This window comes from Asterias amurensis, chromosome 12 (assembly GCF_032118995.1).
Source record: "Asterias amurensis chromosome 12, ASM3211899v1".
Classification (NCBI taxonomy): Eukaryota; Metazoa; Echinodermata; class Asteroidea; order Forcipulatida; family Asteriidae; genus Asterias; species Asterias amurensis.
In genome coordinates, this window is record NC_092659.1 from 5,148,135 (window position 1) to 5,163,266 (window position 15,132).

A 15,132-nucleotide genomic window follows, 5' to 3' on the forward strand; every position below is an offset into this window, starting at 1 on the left:
GCACCTCAACTTCAAATCTTCTTGATTCGAATCACACAAGAGAGCCAGCAGGGCACCTCAACTTCAAATCTTCTTGATTCGAATCACACAAGAGAGCCAGCCAGGGCACCTCAACTTCAAATCTTCTTGATTCGAATCACACAAGAGAGCCAGCCAGGGCACCTCAACTTCAAATCTTCTTGATTCGAATCACACAAGAGAGCCAGCCAGGGCACCTCAACTTCAAATCTTCTTGATTCGAATCACACAAGAGAGCCAGCCAGGGCACCTCAACTTCAAATCTTCTTGATTCGAATCACACAAGAGAGCCAGCCAGGGCACCTCAACTTCAAATCTTCTTTTTCTTCATCTCTGTATTTTATTTGGTTTTAACGAAAACATCAACCCTGATCAAGGATCCGTCTGTTTCGCACCACTTCTTGACTTGATTTCAAACTTGATCGCGGTGATAATTTATCAGCATCAGTCACGCAACCCCCCCCCCCGCCCCCCCCCCCCATCCCCACAGATTAGTATCTATCAAGCGTCCTACGACGGAGCTAAATCCACAAGAGGGAGCTAATTCAGCTCAATAACTCAATTAAAACACGTTTCGCATTGCAATCTTCTCTTCTATCCAGTTTTTTAAATTAGTTTGTTTTCACGCGCCATCATCAAAAAGTTGATGTCCATATCAGTTTTATATTAGCCGTATGTGAGCTAAAATAAAACACCCCAAATAAAACTGCAAAAAACAACACAATAGTAAAACTAAACTGGCGTTTTTGCGCCTTTTTTTTTGACATTGTAGGTTCCATAGGAACACGTTGCCTTGGATCGGTCGAGTTGGTCTTTGATACGCGTTTGTAACCGTTTGCTATAAAATGCATATTATGGTTGGAAAGATGTTTTAAAAGTAGAATACAATGATCCACACAAATTAACCACAACATTGCGTGATTTTCCTTTTACCTGGTCGACTAACGCGGTCGGCCATTATGGGAGTCAAATTTTTGACTCCCACTAAATGGCCGACCAGTATAGTTCGCAAAGCAAAAGGAAAACCACGCAATTTCGAGGCAAGTGATGCTTTTTACACTGCCAACTCGTCCGATCCAAGGCAACGTGTCCCTTTAAAAATAATTGGCAATGGGTGGTGTTGACATTATCAACATACAAGTGTACTATTTATAAAGAGGAAAACTATTTGTACATCGTAGTGCCTGCAGTAAGCTGGTAACCGTCCGTAACCTTTAACCTGCTTGTACAATGTGTATGTGCATGCATGGAGCTATTGCTCCATGACCATTGTACCAAAGATACTATCTTTGATAATACCCTACATACACCTCATAATACACGGCAAATTGAACGTCGTGGGCCTGTCTTCTATATTACTCATAATCATTATAGAATATCCTCAAATTGTGACGGTGTGTAACTGATATACAGGACGTTTCTCTCAGTCTGTGGTTAACACTCAGTTCGTTCTGATGGCAGTCTTCCGGAGTGTGCTCTGCCTTTTGTTTATAGCAGGACACCTATCCACATGTGCCCATGGTAAGTTCTACTGGTGGGACTGTCGGACTATTTCTACGGTCTGACCTAGCATAGATAGGCTTAAGTGTACCAGCCGTCGATTTCGCCAAACTCTTCCTAACTTAGGATTAATCTTAGGACTTAGGACGGGTTCAGTTCCGTGTCCAAATACGTAGGACGCATTGAGCTCATCCTAAGTTAGGACGGGTTACTCGTCCTAACTAGAGTTAGGATTGATCCTAGCGTTTCGTGAAATCGGCTGCAGACGTGCTACCTGTGTGGTGTACTCTGGCACTTCTCAGTCTAAAGTGTACTATATTAATATGCAAATCATAACATATTGGACTGTATAGTCTACACTTATGTAGGCCATGGAGGTAGAACTCTACCTCCATGTGCAGGCCTAGCATATATAATCTATATGCAAGAAAATGCAAGATCCTTGCATACGCGTTGTGTAGGCTATCTTGCATACGCGTTGTGTAGGCATATGGAACATTGTCCATTACACTTGTAACTATAAACCATAAACCTTCAGAACCTTCAGAAATTTTTATACTGTATGAAAACGAATGGAGTGGCTTTGTAGACGCACAGATTTGTCATGCATGTGGCAGGCTATCCTAAATCATTTGTTAATTTGAAAATGCGTTTTGGGGGTCAGACTCATAGGTCATGTCACGTCTTCAATGGCAGCAAGTCTGGATGATTTTTAAGTACTAATAAAGCTCGTATGAGAATCCAGTCTGGTATGGTGTACGGGTAGAGTGAGAACTTGTGTAAATATAGTCCGGAGGAAGGAAATTTCTCAATGGTCCTCCACGGGTATGGCGTGCAAAACTGATTGTCATAATCTGACCTTCTGAACAGACGTAATGTTGTATACCACTTGTTGTGAATGTGTATTGGTCGCGAACCAATCACGAGTGATGTACTGAACACCTTGTTTGTTCTGTTTTGATACATGGTGACCCAGGGGAGCATGGTATTTATTTTGCCGAAGGGAATTGGAACAGCGAAGCAATATTTCTGTCCAAACGACCGCCATTTCATTTTTTTCTATTATTGTTGGTAACAATTCGCTCTCCACGGTTCGTCTGCTCGTTTAGAATGTCAATTTCGTTGTTATAAATATTTGACAGATCGCCTGATAAGACGATATTAACATAAACTTGTTTCCTGTTATAAAGACGAGATCAGAAAATGTGATTCCCGGGAGAAATGCAAAATAGGCTAAATCAATAAACGGCTAGCTGAAGTATGCAAATGTATCAGCATTAGCAGTGTTTAAAACAACGATGTCTTCAATGTGTTTAAATATATCTTGAACACTACAAAGGCAGTGGACACTATTGGTAATTACTCAAAATAATTATTAGCATAAAACCTTACTTGGTAACGAGCAATGGGGAGAGGTTGGTAGTATAAAACCTTCGGTCATCGAAGTTGGGAGATAATAATGAAAGAAAAAAACACCCTTGTCACACAAAGTTGTGTGCTTTCAGATGCTTGATTTTCGGGACCTCAAAATCTAGATCTGAGGTTTAGAAATCAAATTCGTGGAAAATTACTTCTTTCTCGAAAACTATACGTCACTTCAGAGGGAGCTGTTTCCCACAATGTTTTATACTATTAACCTCTCCCTTTTACTTGTAATCAAAAAAAGTTTTAGATAATAATTATTTTTAGTAATTACCAATAGTGTCCACTGCCTTTAAAGCCATTATACACTTTCGGTTAACAGTATTGTCCAAGTCCCACACTTCGTGTATCACAACTTATATATAAAATAACAATCCTGTGGAAATTTAGGCTCAATCGGACATCGGAGTCGGGAGAAAATAACGGGAAAACCCACTCCTGTTTTCGCGCGTTTCGCCGTGTCATGACATGTGTTTATAACAACTCCGTAATTCTCGTTAACGAGAATTTATATTGTTTTACCGTTTTCTCAAAAAGTAAAGCATTTCATGGACTAATATTTCAAGAGAAGTCTTTCACCATTACCTTCTGTAAACCCTGTAAATTATTTGTAAATCTGTGAACTTTTTTTTTTTTTCTGTACCGAAAGGGTCCAATGGCTTTAAACGAGCAATTGTTAAAATCAGAAAAGAAGCACAATGTTTTAAAGTCTACGATATGAGGTCCTCATCCACATGTAGGTAAGGATGATATCATTCTTCGTCTCGTCGTCTAGTCTGTTTCACTCCACTGCAGGAGGAAAGCCTTTTCACAAAATATCCATCTCACTCTCTTCTGCGCTGTCTGTTGCCAAGCAATACCCCTGTATGTACTTATTACATCTCTCCATCTTCTGTTAAAGGCAGTGGACACTATTGGTAATTACTCAAAATAATTATTAGCATTAAAACCTTACTTGGTAACGAGTAATGGGGAGAGGTTGATAGTATAAAACATTGTGAGAAACGGCTCCCTCTGAAGTGATGTAAATTTTCCACGAATTTGATTTCGAGACCTCAAGTTTAGAATTTGAGGTCTCGAAATCAACCATCTAAACGCACACAACTTAGTGAGACAATGGTGTTTTTTCTTCCATTTTTATCTCGCAAGTTCGATGACCGATTGAGCTCAAATTTTCACAGGTTTGTTATTTTATGTGTATGTTGAGATACACCAACTGTGAAGGCTAGTCTTTCACATATATCAATAGTGTCCACTGCCTTTAATGATGTTGTAAATGTAAATTTAGTTATATCTGTGCTGGTCAAGACACAAGTTGAGAGACTCTCACTAGATGTATCAAGAGATATAAACATTCTAAAAAAAAAAGAAATTAAAATTAAAATTTAAACATAAACGAGCAATAGTTAAAACATGCTTAAAAAGTGATGATATTAGGAGGTCATTAATTGACCCTTGACCCCTTTTTATGTGAAAGAACGTCACCGTTTCTGCTTGCAGGGACTCCAAGTAGGCCCACCCCGTCTGTCAGTGTCGAGAGTACAATCACAACGATCGTGGCAACAGCAAAAACCACGGTGGTGACAACCCAAACCACGCCTGTGGCGACCACTACAGGGCCTGCCACCACTGGCCCTACCACCACTGAGCCTGCCACCACCACTGGCCCTACAACTACTGGCCCTGCAACCACCACTGGCCCTACCACCACTGCCCCCGTCACCACTGCCGCCCCCGTCACCACTGCCAATGTCACGGCCGCAAACACCACCATTGCCCCTACCACCACCCAGCCAATCACAACGGGGTCGCCGGCGACCGTAGTGCCACCGTCCACCACGGTTGGGAACTGGACACTGAAAAACGAAAAGGGGAAAAACTGCATGCGGATGTCGTTTGCCGCCCAAATGAATGTGTCATACACCAAAGTAGATGGAACGGTGGGTTCACAATTTGATTTAATTAAGACTCAAATTTATGTCCATAATTCATGTTGAATCCACTTTTAAGGTACAATTAATCCAAAAGTTTTAAAGGAAGTTGACACAATTGGTAATTACTGACAATAATAATATTATTAGCACGAAAACTTACTTGGTGACGAGTAATGGGGGAGAGGTTGATAGTATAAAACACAGTAAGAGAAAAGGCTCCCTCCGAAGTGACGTAGTTTTCGAGAAAGAAGCACTTTTCCACGAATTTGATTTCGAGACCTCAGAATTAGATTTGGATGTTTCTAAATCAAGCATCTTAAAGCACTCAACTTCGTGTGACAAATTTATTTGTTTTTCTTTCAAAGTTATTGTCGACGACCAATTGAGCTCAAATTTTCACCAGTTCACAGGTTTGTTATTTTATGCACATGTTGAGATACATCAAGTATGAAGACTGTGGTGGATTTCACAAAGAGTTAGGACTAGTCTTGTCTTGAGTTAGGACGAGTTACTAGTCCTAACTTAGGACTAGCTGTACGTTGTTTATATCTGTTAGGACTAGTCCTAACTCTTTGTGAAATCTACCCCAGTGTCTTCAAACCAATGACTTTATCATTTATTTTTTATTTTGGCGTCCACTTTTTAGGCAGGAACGGTCGTAGTAAACCTGAGTCCGAGAGAGGCTGATGTCACCAGTACTTGTAAAAGTGGCAAGCCGTCTCGAGATCTTGACGTGTACCCGTTCACTACGCTTGATGAGGGCTGGAGCTTCTCACTGTCCTTCAAGAAGACATCGGGAGGTTATGCTCTCACAAAGGTGTCAACATCTTGGGTCTACGACAGTCGTTTCGTCGACTCACCATTTTCTGGTAGGCCCTATCTAAAAAAATTCCTCGATACGTTAAAGCTTGTGAAAATTTAGGCTCAATCGGTCATCGGAGTCGGGAGAAAATAACGGGAAACCCACCCTTGTTTCCGCACGTTTCGCCGTGTCATGACATGTGTTTACTATAATTCCGTAATTTCCGATATCGAGAATTGATAATTGTTTCAATGTTTTCTCAAAAAGTAAAGCATTTCATGGAATAATATTTCAAGAGAAGTCTTTTACCTTTTCCTTCTGTAAACCCTGAAAGTTATTTGTAAATTTGTGAACTTTTATTTTTGTTCCGAAAGTGTAAAATGGCTTTAAAGGCAGTGGACACTATTGGTAATTACTCAAAATAATTATTAGCATAAAACCTTACTTGGTTGCGAGCAATGGGGAGAGGTTGATGGTATAAAACATTGTGAGAAACGGCTCCCACTGAAGTGCCATAGTTTTTGAGATCGAAGTAATTTTCCATGAATTTGATTTCAAGACCTCAGATTTAGAACTAGTCTCGAAATCAACCATCTAAACGCACACAACTTCGTGTGACAAGGGTGTTTTCTTCTTTCATTATTATCTAGCAAGCTCGATGACCGATTGAGCTCAAATTTTCATAGGTTTGTTTTTTCATACATATGTTGGGATACACCAACTGTGCAGGCTAGTCTTTGACAATTACCAATAGTGTCCACTGCCTTTAAGCTTGTCTTTGTCTTCATATGGAAGGGGAACAACAAGCTTTTGATTCTCCTGTTTCTAGTGTCAACTTATTGGGTCTATTGAGTTTTGCACAAAACCTATTAAAAATCCAAGTTTGTTTTTAAAGGGTGTAATTTTCCACGAATTTGATTTCGAGACCTCACATTTAGAACTTGAGGTCTCGAAATCAACCATCTAAACGCACACACCTTCGTGTGACAAGGGTGTTTTTTTTCTTTCATTCATATCTCGCAAGTTCGATGACCGATTGAGCTCAAATTTTCACAGGTTCATTATTTTATGCATATGTTGAGATACACCAATTGTGGAGGCTAGTCTTTGACAATTACCAATAGTGTCCACGACCTTTAATGTAAAAAACTGTGGACATTGTGTTTTGTGTTAAATACAAAAATTACCCAAACATATTTATGTTGATTGTTCCTGTGTTTAGGTTTCTCGTCAGCAAGTTACGGGACCGATAACCTTCTTGATCAGTCGGTAGAGTTGGGGAAATCTTACTCGTGCGTCGAACCACTCACAGTATCCACTGGGACAGCCACCGTGATGCTGTGGGATATGAACCTGCAACCATTTGCTGAAGAGGCCGACGGCAATTTCGGAGAAGGTAACCATTATTACTTATAGGAGACTTTTTGGACGCTTGGTGGCAGCAGACTTACCAGGTAGGTAAGTCTGCTGCCACCTAGCGTTCAAAAGTTTCCCATTGTTGTTATTATTTATTTGAACAAAATAAACAAGATGAATATGAAGATGAGTGAAGAATTAACATGTTTATTTGTGTTTACTTTTTCTTTATTGTTCTTATTACTGTACATTGCATTTTTACTTTTGTGAAATTAATAAATGAAATGAAATTAACTAACTTGAAAATACACTTAAGTACTTTAGTACTTCAGTATTGGCTTTATAATTATACCACCATTAGCAGAGTTATTCTTTGCCCAGTGTTCTTCTTATTATTATTTATTCGGCATTCATAATTACCTCCGACAGTTTCGCTATTCCTATTGGTGGAGAGCGCGTCACGTGGGTGTGTATAAACCTTTTGTTTATGACCGGTAAAAAGTGCACCTGTTCTTATAAGACAGTTTCTTCATTCCTATTGGTCGGAGTTATAGTTTTTTGCATTTATTTTATTTTTTGACCAAAAAGTGATGATTCTTTTTGACCGAAAAGGTATTTATGAATGGGAATCAAAGTGTGTTGAATCGGTTTCAACTAGTGGTTGTAATTTACCTCGACTTCGTCTTGGTAAAATTATCAAGAACCAGGCCTCGTTGGGATTAAACCACTATATTATAGTTGAAAACCTCGATTCACACATGACAAAAATGACAATCATACAATTTACAACAGAGCCAGCAACTCTTGGCAGATTTTTTTTTTAACCTAACAACTTTGGCCTGGGGCCTTTGTTTCGTTTGCTACTGGCTTATAAATACATAGGGAGTAATGAAAAATAGACAATTTTAAAAACAGCAGATAATAAGAGTGCTTGTCTAAAATATCTGAAAGAGTATATCGGAGTGTCTGTACGACTTGGCGAAGTATACATCATTATTAAAAGTATAGGACCCATTACCTTTTAACAAGTCTTTCCTTTTGACGAATATCATGAAAGAATTTCGTCAGGCTGGTAAAAATAAATATCAACTTATGGATAATTCATTTGCTAAGTCTTTACTTGTCAACATTAAAGCCATTTGACACTTCCGGTAAACAGTATTGTCCAAGTCCCAGACTTCGTGTATCACAACTTATTTATAAAATAACAAACCTGTACAAATTTAGGCTCAATCGGTCATCGATGTCGGGAGAAAATAACGGGGAAACCCACCCTTGGTTTCCGCACGTTTCGCCGTGTCATGACATGTGTTTAAAATAAATCCGTAATTCTCGCTATCGAGAATTGATATTGTTTTAATGTTTTCTCAAAAAGTAAAGCATTTCATGGAATAATATTTCAAGAGAAGTCTTTCATCATTACCCTCTGTAAACCCTGTAAATTATTTGTAAATCTGTGAACTTTAATTTGTTTTTTCTGTACCGAAAGTGTCCAATGGCTTTAATGTAATACGATTGGTATTCATTTCTGTTTCTAGCGGAACCCTGCCATGTTGCGGCGAGTTTTGTAGTCATCCTTGTAGCCGTTTTGGGCGTCATTTTACTCCTCGGTGCTGTTACTCTGGTAGTTGTCATTGGGATGAAGAAACGAAAGAGGTCAGCCGCAGCACCTTACACAACCTTGACAGCTTAAAGGATGTGGGGACTTTTTGTAACACAAAACACAATGTCCACAGATTTACGTTGAACTTGCACCGTTTGAAGATAATGATAGTAGAAAGCGTACCTTAAACAGCCAATAAAGGATGATCTCAAATATATAATAGCTGCAGTCCATAGGAAACATACAAAACATATAACGAGTCTCTTACCTCACGTTAAAACATGGTAAAAATGGCGGCTATTTGATGTGTAGAATAGCACCCTCAGTTTGCCAAAGCTGGAGAACTGTGTTCAAACCCAATTAGGGGAAAATCGTCACTGGCGTCAAGGGGTCATTATAAAGCCGTTTTTGACTCTCGGCTGAAAAAGCCGCGCGGCTGGGTGCACTTGACTCAGTTATTTATTACTAAATGCAAATTTTGACTGTAAAATGGTTATGTCTATTTGGCTATAAAAAAGGTAATAGTTAAAATATTGAGATCCTTTATTGGCTGTTTAAAATATTACTTGCTGAGGTGCTGTAGTTTTTGAGAAATGAGTAAAACAATGTCATGAAAATACTTTTTACATGCTAAAATAATTTTCGTCTCATGACCACCGAGACGAATACTATTTGTACGACATTGTTTCACCTATTTGTCAAAAAAAAACAGCACTTCAATAAGTAATATTATTTTCAGGGAGGCTTTCTACTACTATAGGTTTTCTCGGTCAAATTCGGCAAATGAGCAGCCAATTTCATTTCGTGCGTTCGAATTAAAGCTGTTTGGCCTCTCTAGTTGTTACTGCGTTTCAAATTCAGAATTCGGCCATTCAATTTCGTTTTGAGTCGAGTCAAATTCCTTTAGCACTATGTTCAATTTAGCGTATCGTCATTCTTTTTCGAGACACACACGCCTCAAAAGGCGACTGCGAATTCGAATGCTGCTGTGATGAACTGTTAAATTGAATGATTATTTTGTTAAATCGAACGACGCAACATTACATTTGACTAATCATAAAACGAAATCGAATGACCCTTTTCAATAGCATTCGATTTCGCGCGAAATAGAATAACTTGATGGTTAAATTGGCCGCTCTTTTTCCGAAATTGGCCGAGAAAACCTATATAACTTCAAACTTCAATCTCCGTGTAAGCTTAAGGTAAATCTGTGGACATAGTGTTTTTTGTCTTACAAAAAGTACATAGACCCGTTGAAGGCACCGGACACCTTTTTTAATTGTCATGAACTAGTATCTTACAATTAAGTTTTTTTTTACCATCACACTTAAAGGAACATTCCATAGTTGGTAACGAAAACAAATCGTCTAAAGATCACAAATTTACATAAAACTTATATGCGGTCTAATGATGATGATGCTCGAAAACATGATTTATAAATAAAACTAATGTCCCGTTCGGAGTTAATCGCCAAGTGATCGTTTTATTCATATTGTCATGCTATGTCATGCTAAAAGTGTAATATGTTTTTCACCATTTCCTCGTAACCCATGGTGGTCAATCGACCTCAAACGTCTTTGTCAGTGTATGAATATGGTGGAGTCGTTAAGTGCTTACACTCACAGCAACTGTCTTGTTAGCAAAAAACCAATTCTGTAATGTTCATATATAAGTCTTTTACCATCGAACTTAACAAACATCAAGGGAGAGCACCTCGGGAAGGCACATCGCTTTGTTGACAGTTTTTAAAACTTTTGCCTTACCCTGGACGGCCCTTGAAATAAAAATAAAAATAATCATTGTTAGATGTAATAGGCTTATACTAAAAGAAACTTTTTGTGTGTATTTGTATCGAATCTCTTGGGAATGATTATTACAAAAAAAAAGGTTTTGTATTTTGATATTTCGGGATAACAGTCGTCTTACATCTATTTATCTGGAATGCTTGTTGGCGACACCAACCAGAAACTGTTTCGGTTGTTGGTCGTTGGTTCTGCTGTTCAGACTGAACGATAACCGAGTTGTGAGCTCGGTTACCGTTTTGGTTATGACGTCAGAAACAGCTTTTGGTTGGGGTTGCCAAAACGCATTCCATCAATGCTTGTTGGCGACCCCAACCAGAAACATTGGTCATCGGCATAGATATAGAACATATTTATTTATATTTATCTATGGTTATCGGTTGAGCGTTTTCGGTTGAACGCGGTGACGATGCTGTACAGACCAACCGGAATCGTTTTGGTTTTGTTGGGGTCGCCACACAACGCACTCCATGTCTCTATCATTAAGTAGGATTTGAAACTTTGCATGGTGGAGATAAGATATTATTATTATTATTATTAATCAGTTTCAGATTAAGATATAAATAGACAACTCTTTCATCCAGTTTTGTTTTGGTTTTGTGCATTTTTATACTTTTGGGGTTGTTAAGGGAAGTCAGCTTTTAGTATAAGATAATGGAAATCTCTTTCATGCTGGTTTTGGTTTTTGTGTATTTTATACTTTTGGGGTGTTGAGTGTTACTTTAGACCGAAATTTTCTACAAAAGCACCCTTTAAATAAAATTTAAAGAAAGCAAGATTTCAGATTAAGATAATGGATAACTCTTTTGTTTTTGTGCATGTTATACTTTTGAGGTTGCAGAGTGTTACAAAAGAGTGCCTCGACCTCCCCAGTCCTTGGAGGTTACTCTAGACAGAAACATTTCTAAACCCTAACTGTTTAATCAGTTTCAGATTAAGATATAAAAAGACAACTCTTTCATCCATACCGTCACAGCTTACTGCAGGCACTACGATGTACAAATAGTTTTCCTCTTTATATAGTACACTTGTACGCTAATAATGTCAAGGCCGGCCATTTTAAAGGGACACGTTGCCTTGGATCGGACGAGTTGGCAGTATAAAAAGCATTACTTGCCTCGAAATTGCGTGGTTTTCCTTTTGCTTTGCGAACTACTGGTCGGCCATCTAGTGGGAGTCAAAAATTTGACTTAATGGCTGACCGTGTTAGTTGACGAGGTAAAAGGAAAACCATGCAATTTCGAGGCAAATTTGTGCGGATCATTGTATTCTACTTTTAAAACATCTTTCCAACCATTGGCATTTTATAGCAAACGGTTACAAACGCTCTTCAAAGACCAACTCGACTGGTCCAAGGCAACGTGTTCCTACGGAACGTACAATGTCCAAAAAAGGCGCATAAACGCCAGCTTATTATTACTATTATGTTATTTTTTGCAGTTTTATTTGGGGTGTTTTATTTGATGCTGATAAATTATGACCGCGATCAAGTTTGAAATCAAGTCAAGAAGTGGTGCGAAACAGACGGATCCTTGATCAGGGGACTGGGTTGATGTTTTCGTTCAAACCAAATAAAATCATACAGTAATGAAGAACAAGAAGATTTGAAGTTGAGGTGCCCTGCTGGTTCTCTTGTGTGATTCGAATCGGCCAGGAGCAGGGCCTATTATCGTAGAGCTGCTTGAGCACAAGTAGCTAAGCACAACAAATAATGTTTACCAGAATAAGGTTACCAGCCAAACTACAATGTCACGTGTAAAATTTGTGACTGGTATCCTGCCTTGTTTGCTCCTTGTTTGCTAAGCAGAAAGGTGTTTAGTGTAAAATTCTCTGCTTATAAGCAGTTCTTTGAAATTGGGCCCAAGCCAGCAGAGGAAGGGATGAACACGGTTGCGTGAAGATGAATGTCTTCTTTCGTTCGTGACATTTTGGGGTGACGCCGCCGCGTGCGCCTTGCTTAAAGGCAGTGGACACTATTGGTAATTACTCAAAATAATTATTGGCATAAAACCTTTCTAGGTGACGAGTAATGGGGAGAGGTTGATGGTATAAAACATTGTGAGAAACGGCTCCCTCTGAAGTGCCATAGTTTTCGAGAAAGAAGTAATTTTCCACGAATTTGTTTTCGAGACCTCAGATTTAGAACTTGAGGTCTCAAAATCAACCATCTAAATGCACACAAACTCGTGTGAAAAGGGTGTTTTTTCTTTCATTATTATCTCGCAACTTCGACGACCGATTGAGCTCAAATTTTCACAGGTTAGTTATTTTATGCATATGTTGAGATACACCAACTGTGAAGGCTAGACTTTGACAATTACCAATTGTGTGCACTGCCTTCAAAGGGGGGTAACTTTCCGTATGGCGCGCCACCACTATTTCACTAATTTTTACAAAAAGGGATATCTCATTGAGGTAAATAATTAAATACTTTTGAGGTAAAATAATTAGATACTATAATTATTACATATTGATTAAACGAAAAAGTGGTGGCGCCATACGGACAATTTCCCCCCTGAAGGCACTGTGGCATCAAAACCACTGTTGAATGTACAAAAAACAACGTGAAAAACTGCTCCCTTTGAAGAACGTATAGGCCCTATAGTGTTTGAGTAGGCCTAGGAGAATTTTCTCCCTCAAAGCCTTTTATTATGCATCTGAAAGCACACCCATGTTTGTGTGCAACATGTGTGTTTCTTTGATTAGTCTCTTGCAACTTGGATGACCAATTGAGTCATAATTTTCACAGATTTGTGACTGCATGCATAATGTTGGGATACACCAAGTGAGAGTACAGGGCCCGACTTCATAAAGTCTGTAAGCACAAACATTTGCTTAGCATGAAATTTATTTCACATTTCCATTTGTTGCATATTGCTTGATACTGGTATTCAGCTGTTGTTTGCTTATCATGAAAATCACGTGGAAATTTGGTTGGTAATCCTGTTTTTGTTAAGGTAGAAATTTCATGCTAAGCAAATGTTTGTGCATCTGGTTTTATAAAATTGGGCCCAGGTCTTTGAACTACCAAAATGTGTCCCGTGCCTTTACTGAGGGTCGGGTTATTGACAACTCTTTGTTATGTAAAGTTAAACTCATCTGATTTAAAAGGGAGCTTCAACATAGTAGTATGTCAGATCTAACTTTGACAAAGTTAACTTTTTCATATTGTTAATCTAACTGTTTACCGAGTTCAATACTGCGTGGGTTTTCCCTCTCTGGGGTGCACCCTCCCGCATCCAATTCTCCATCTCTCCACAACTTCAAGATTACAAAACAGTATAAGGCAATAACACAAACATTCATAGCCGTCATCATGTGAACTTCCTTTATTTTATTATAACAAAAATATACTTTTATAAACTTCCTAACTCAGAAATGAACTTATTGAATAAATCCGCACAACTGTTTCAAAACAACGAGCAATATTACGGCAATATTGACGCCATAATGTTTGGTCCTTGTAGAAAGAAAACGTCTGCAGGACTGGCGAGGAAGAACTCTTCTGTGTAACACAAAACTCTGTAAACAACCCCCAAAGTAAAAAATGCTGGAGAATAACAAATAAAAAAGAGTTGTACAGTATCTGTGAAAGCTACTTTCTTTAAATTTGATTTATAAAAGGTTTTTATTTTAAGAAATTATTTCGGTCTAAAGTAACAAAACACCCAAAGATTTGGGAGGGGTAACGTTACACTAAACAACCCTAAAAGTATAAAATGCACAAAAAACAAAACAAAACTGGATAATAATAATAATAATAATGAACGGCACTTATATAATGCTTCACACAACAGTCCCGAAGCGCTTAACAAAAATTAATGAGTGAACAGGTAAGTTTTCAGCAGATGAGATGAGAGTGAAGAATATATATGAGAGAGAGCGGTGGCCATATGACTTTGTGCGAGTGATCCGTAACCTTTAACCTGATTGTACAATGTGTATGTACATGTACATAATACCCTACACCTCATAATAATTACTTGCGGGATGCCGCGCTTCGCGCGGCACCCCGCTAGATGATGAAAATCCTTTTTTCACAAATACGCCTCTCTTAATATTTATGCATGACGTCATAATTCTAACCCCAGCGCACATCCGCCACTACTTGCAGTGGCTGCGCCCACAGCCTCGTTTTGGGTTAGATTGACAACGTACCTTAGCACACATATTAAAGGAACACGTTGCCTTGGATCGGTCGAGTTGGTCTTTGAAAAGCGTTTGTAACCGTTTTTTATAAAATGCATATGGGTAGAAAGATGTTGTAAAAGTAGAATCCAATGATCCACACAAACATGCCTCGAAATTGCCTGGTTTTCCTTTTACCTCGTCGACTAACAAGTCGGCCATTTATGGGGGTCAAAATTTTGACTCCCATGAATGGCCGACCATGTTAGTTCGCACAGTAGAAGGAAAACCACGCAATTTCGAGGCAAACTGGTGTGGATCATTGTATTCTACTTTTAAAACATCTTTCCAACCATATGCATTTTATAAAAAACGGTTACAAACGCTTTTGTTTTGACCAGCTCGTCCGATCCAAGGCAACGTGTTCCTTTAAGAGAGACGTTTTCAGAGGGACAGAGGTTATAATAACTTTGTATAATTGGATTGGGAATTGTATTTAAAATTTATTATTTGAGGGGGGGGGGGTGTTTGTCTCTTCATTTCGTTCTTTTAGATTTGTAGATTGTT

The 15,132-nt window shown here is 38.7% G+C and overlaps 1 protein-coding gene across 1 annotated transcript; it reads left to right on the forward strand.

Moving 5' to 3' along the window:
• The first annotated feature begins 1,255 nt into the window (after window positions 1-1,255).
• LOC139945255 (lysosome-associated membrane glycoprotein 1-like) lies at window positions 1,256-14,683 on the forward strand. The gene is made up of 5 exons (XM_071942574.1): window positions 1,256-1,539; window positions 4,441-4,880; window positions 5,521-5,743; window positions 6,899-7,072; window positions 8,571-14,683. The coding sequence occupies exons 1-5, from the start codon at window positions 1,473-1,475 to the stop codon at window positions 8,723-8,725; spliced, it is 1,059 nt and encodes a 352-aa protein (XP_071798675.1). The 5' UTR covers window positions 1,256-1,472; the 3' UTR covers window positions 8,726-14,683.
• The last annotated feature ends 449 nt before the right edge of the window (window positions 14,684-15,132 follow it).

What these genes read in the sequence shown, in the direction of transcription:
- LOC139945255 (XM_071942574.1), top strand. Translation starts at nt 1,473, where the DNA reads ATGGCAGTCTTCCGGAGTGTGCTCTGCCTTTTGTTTATAGCAGGACAC. An exon ending in CCTATCCACATGTGCCCATG is followed by an intron (nt 1,540 to 4,440) that starts GTAAGTTCTACT and finishes TTCTGCTTGCAG; the next exon opens with GGACTCCAAGTAGGCCCACC. An exon ending in CGACGGCAATTTCGGAGAAG is followed by an intron (nt 7,073 to 8,570) that starts GTAACCATTATT and finishes TTCTGTTTCTAG; the next exon opens with CGGAACCCTGCCATGTTGCG.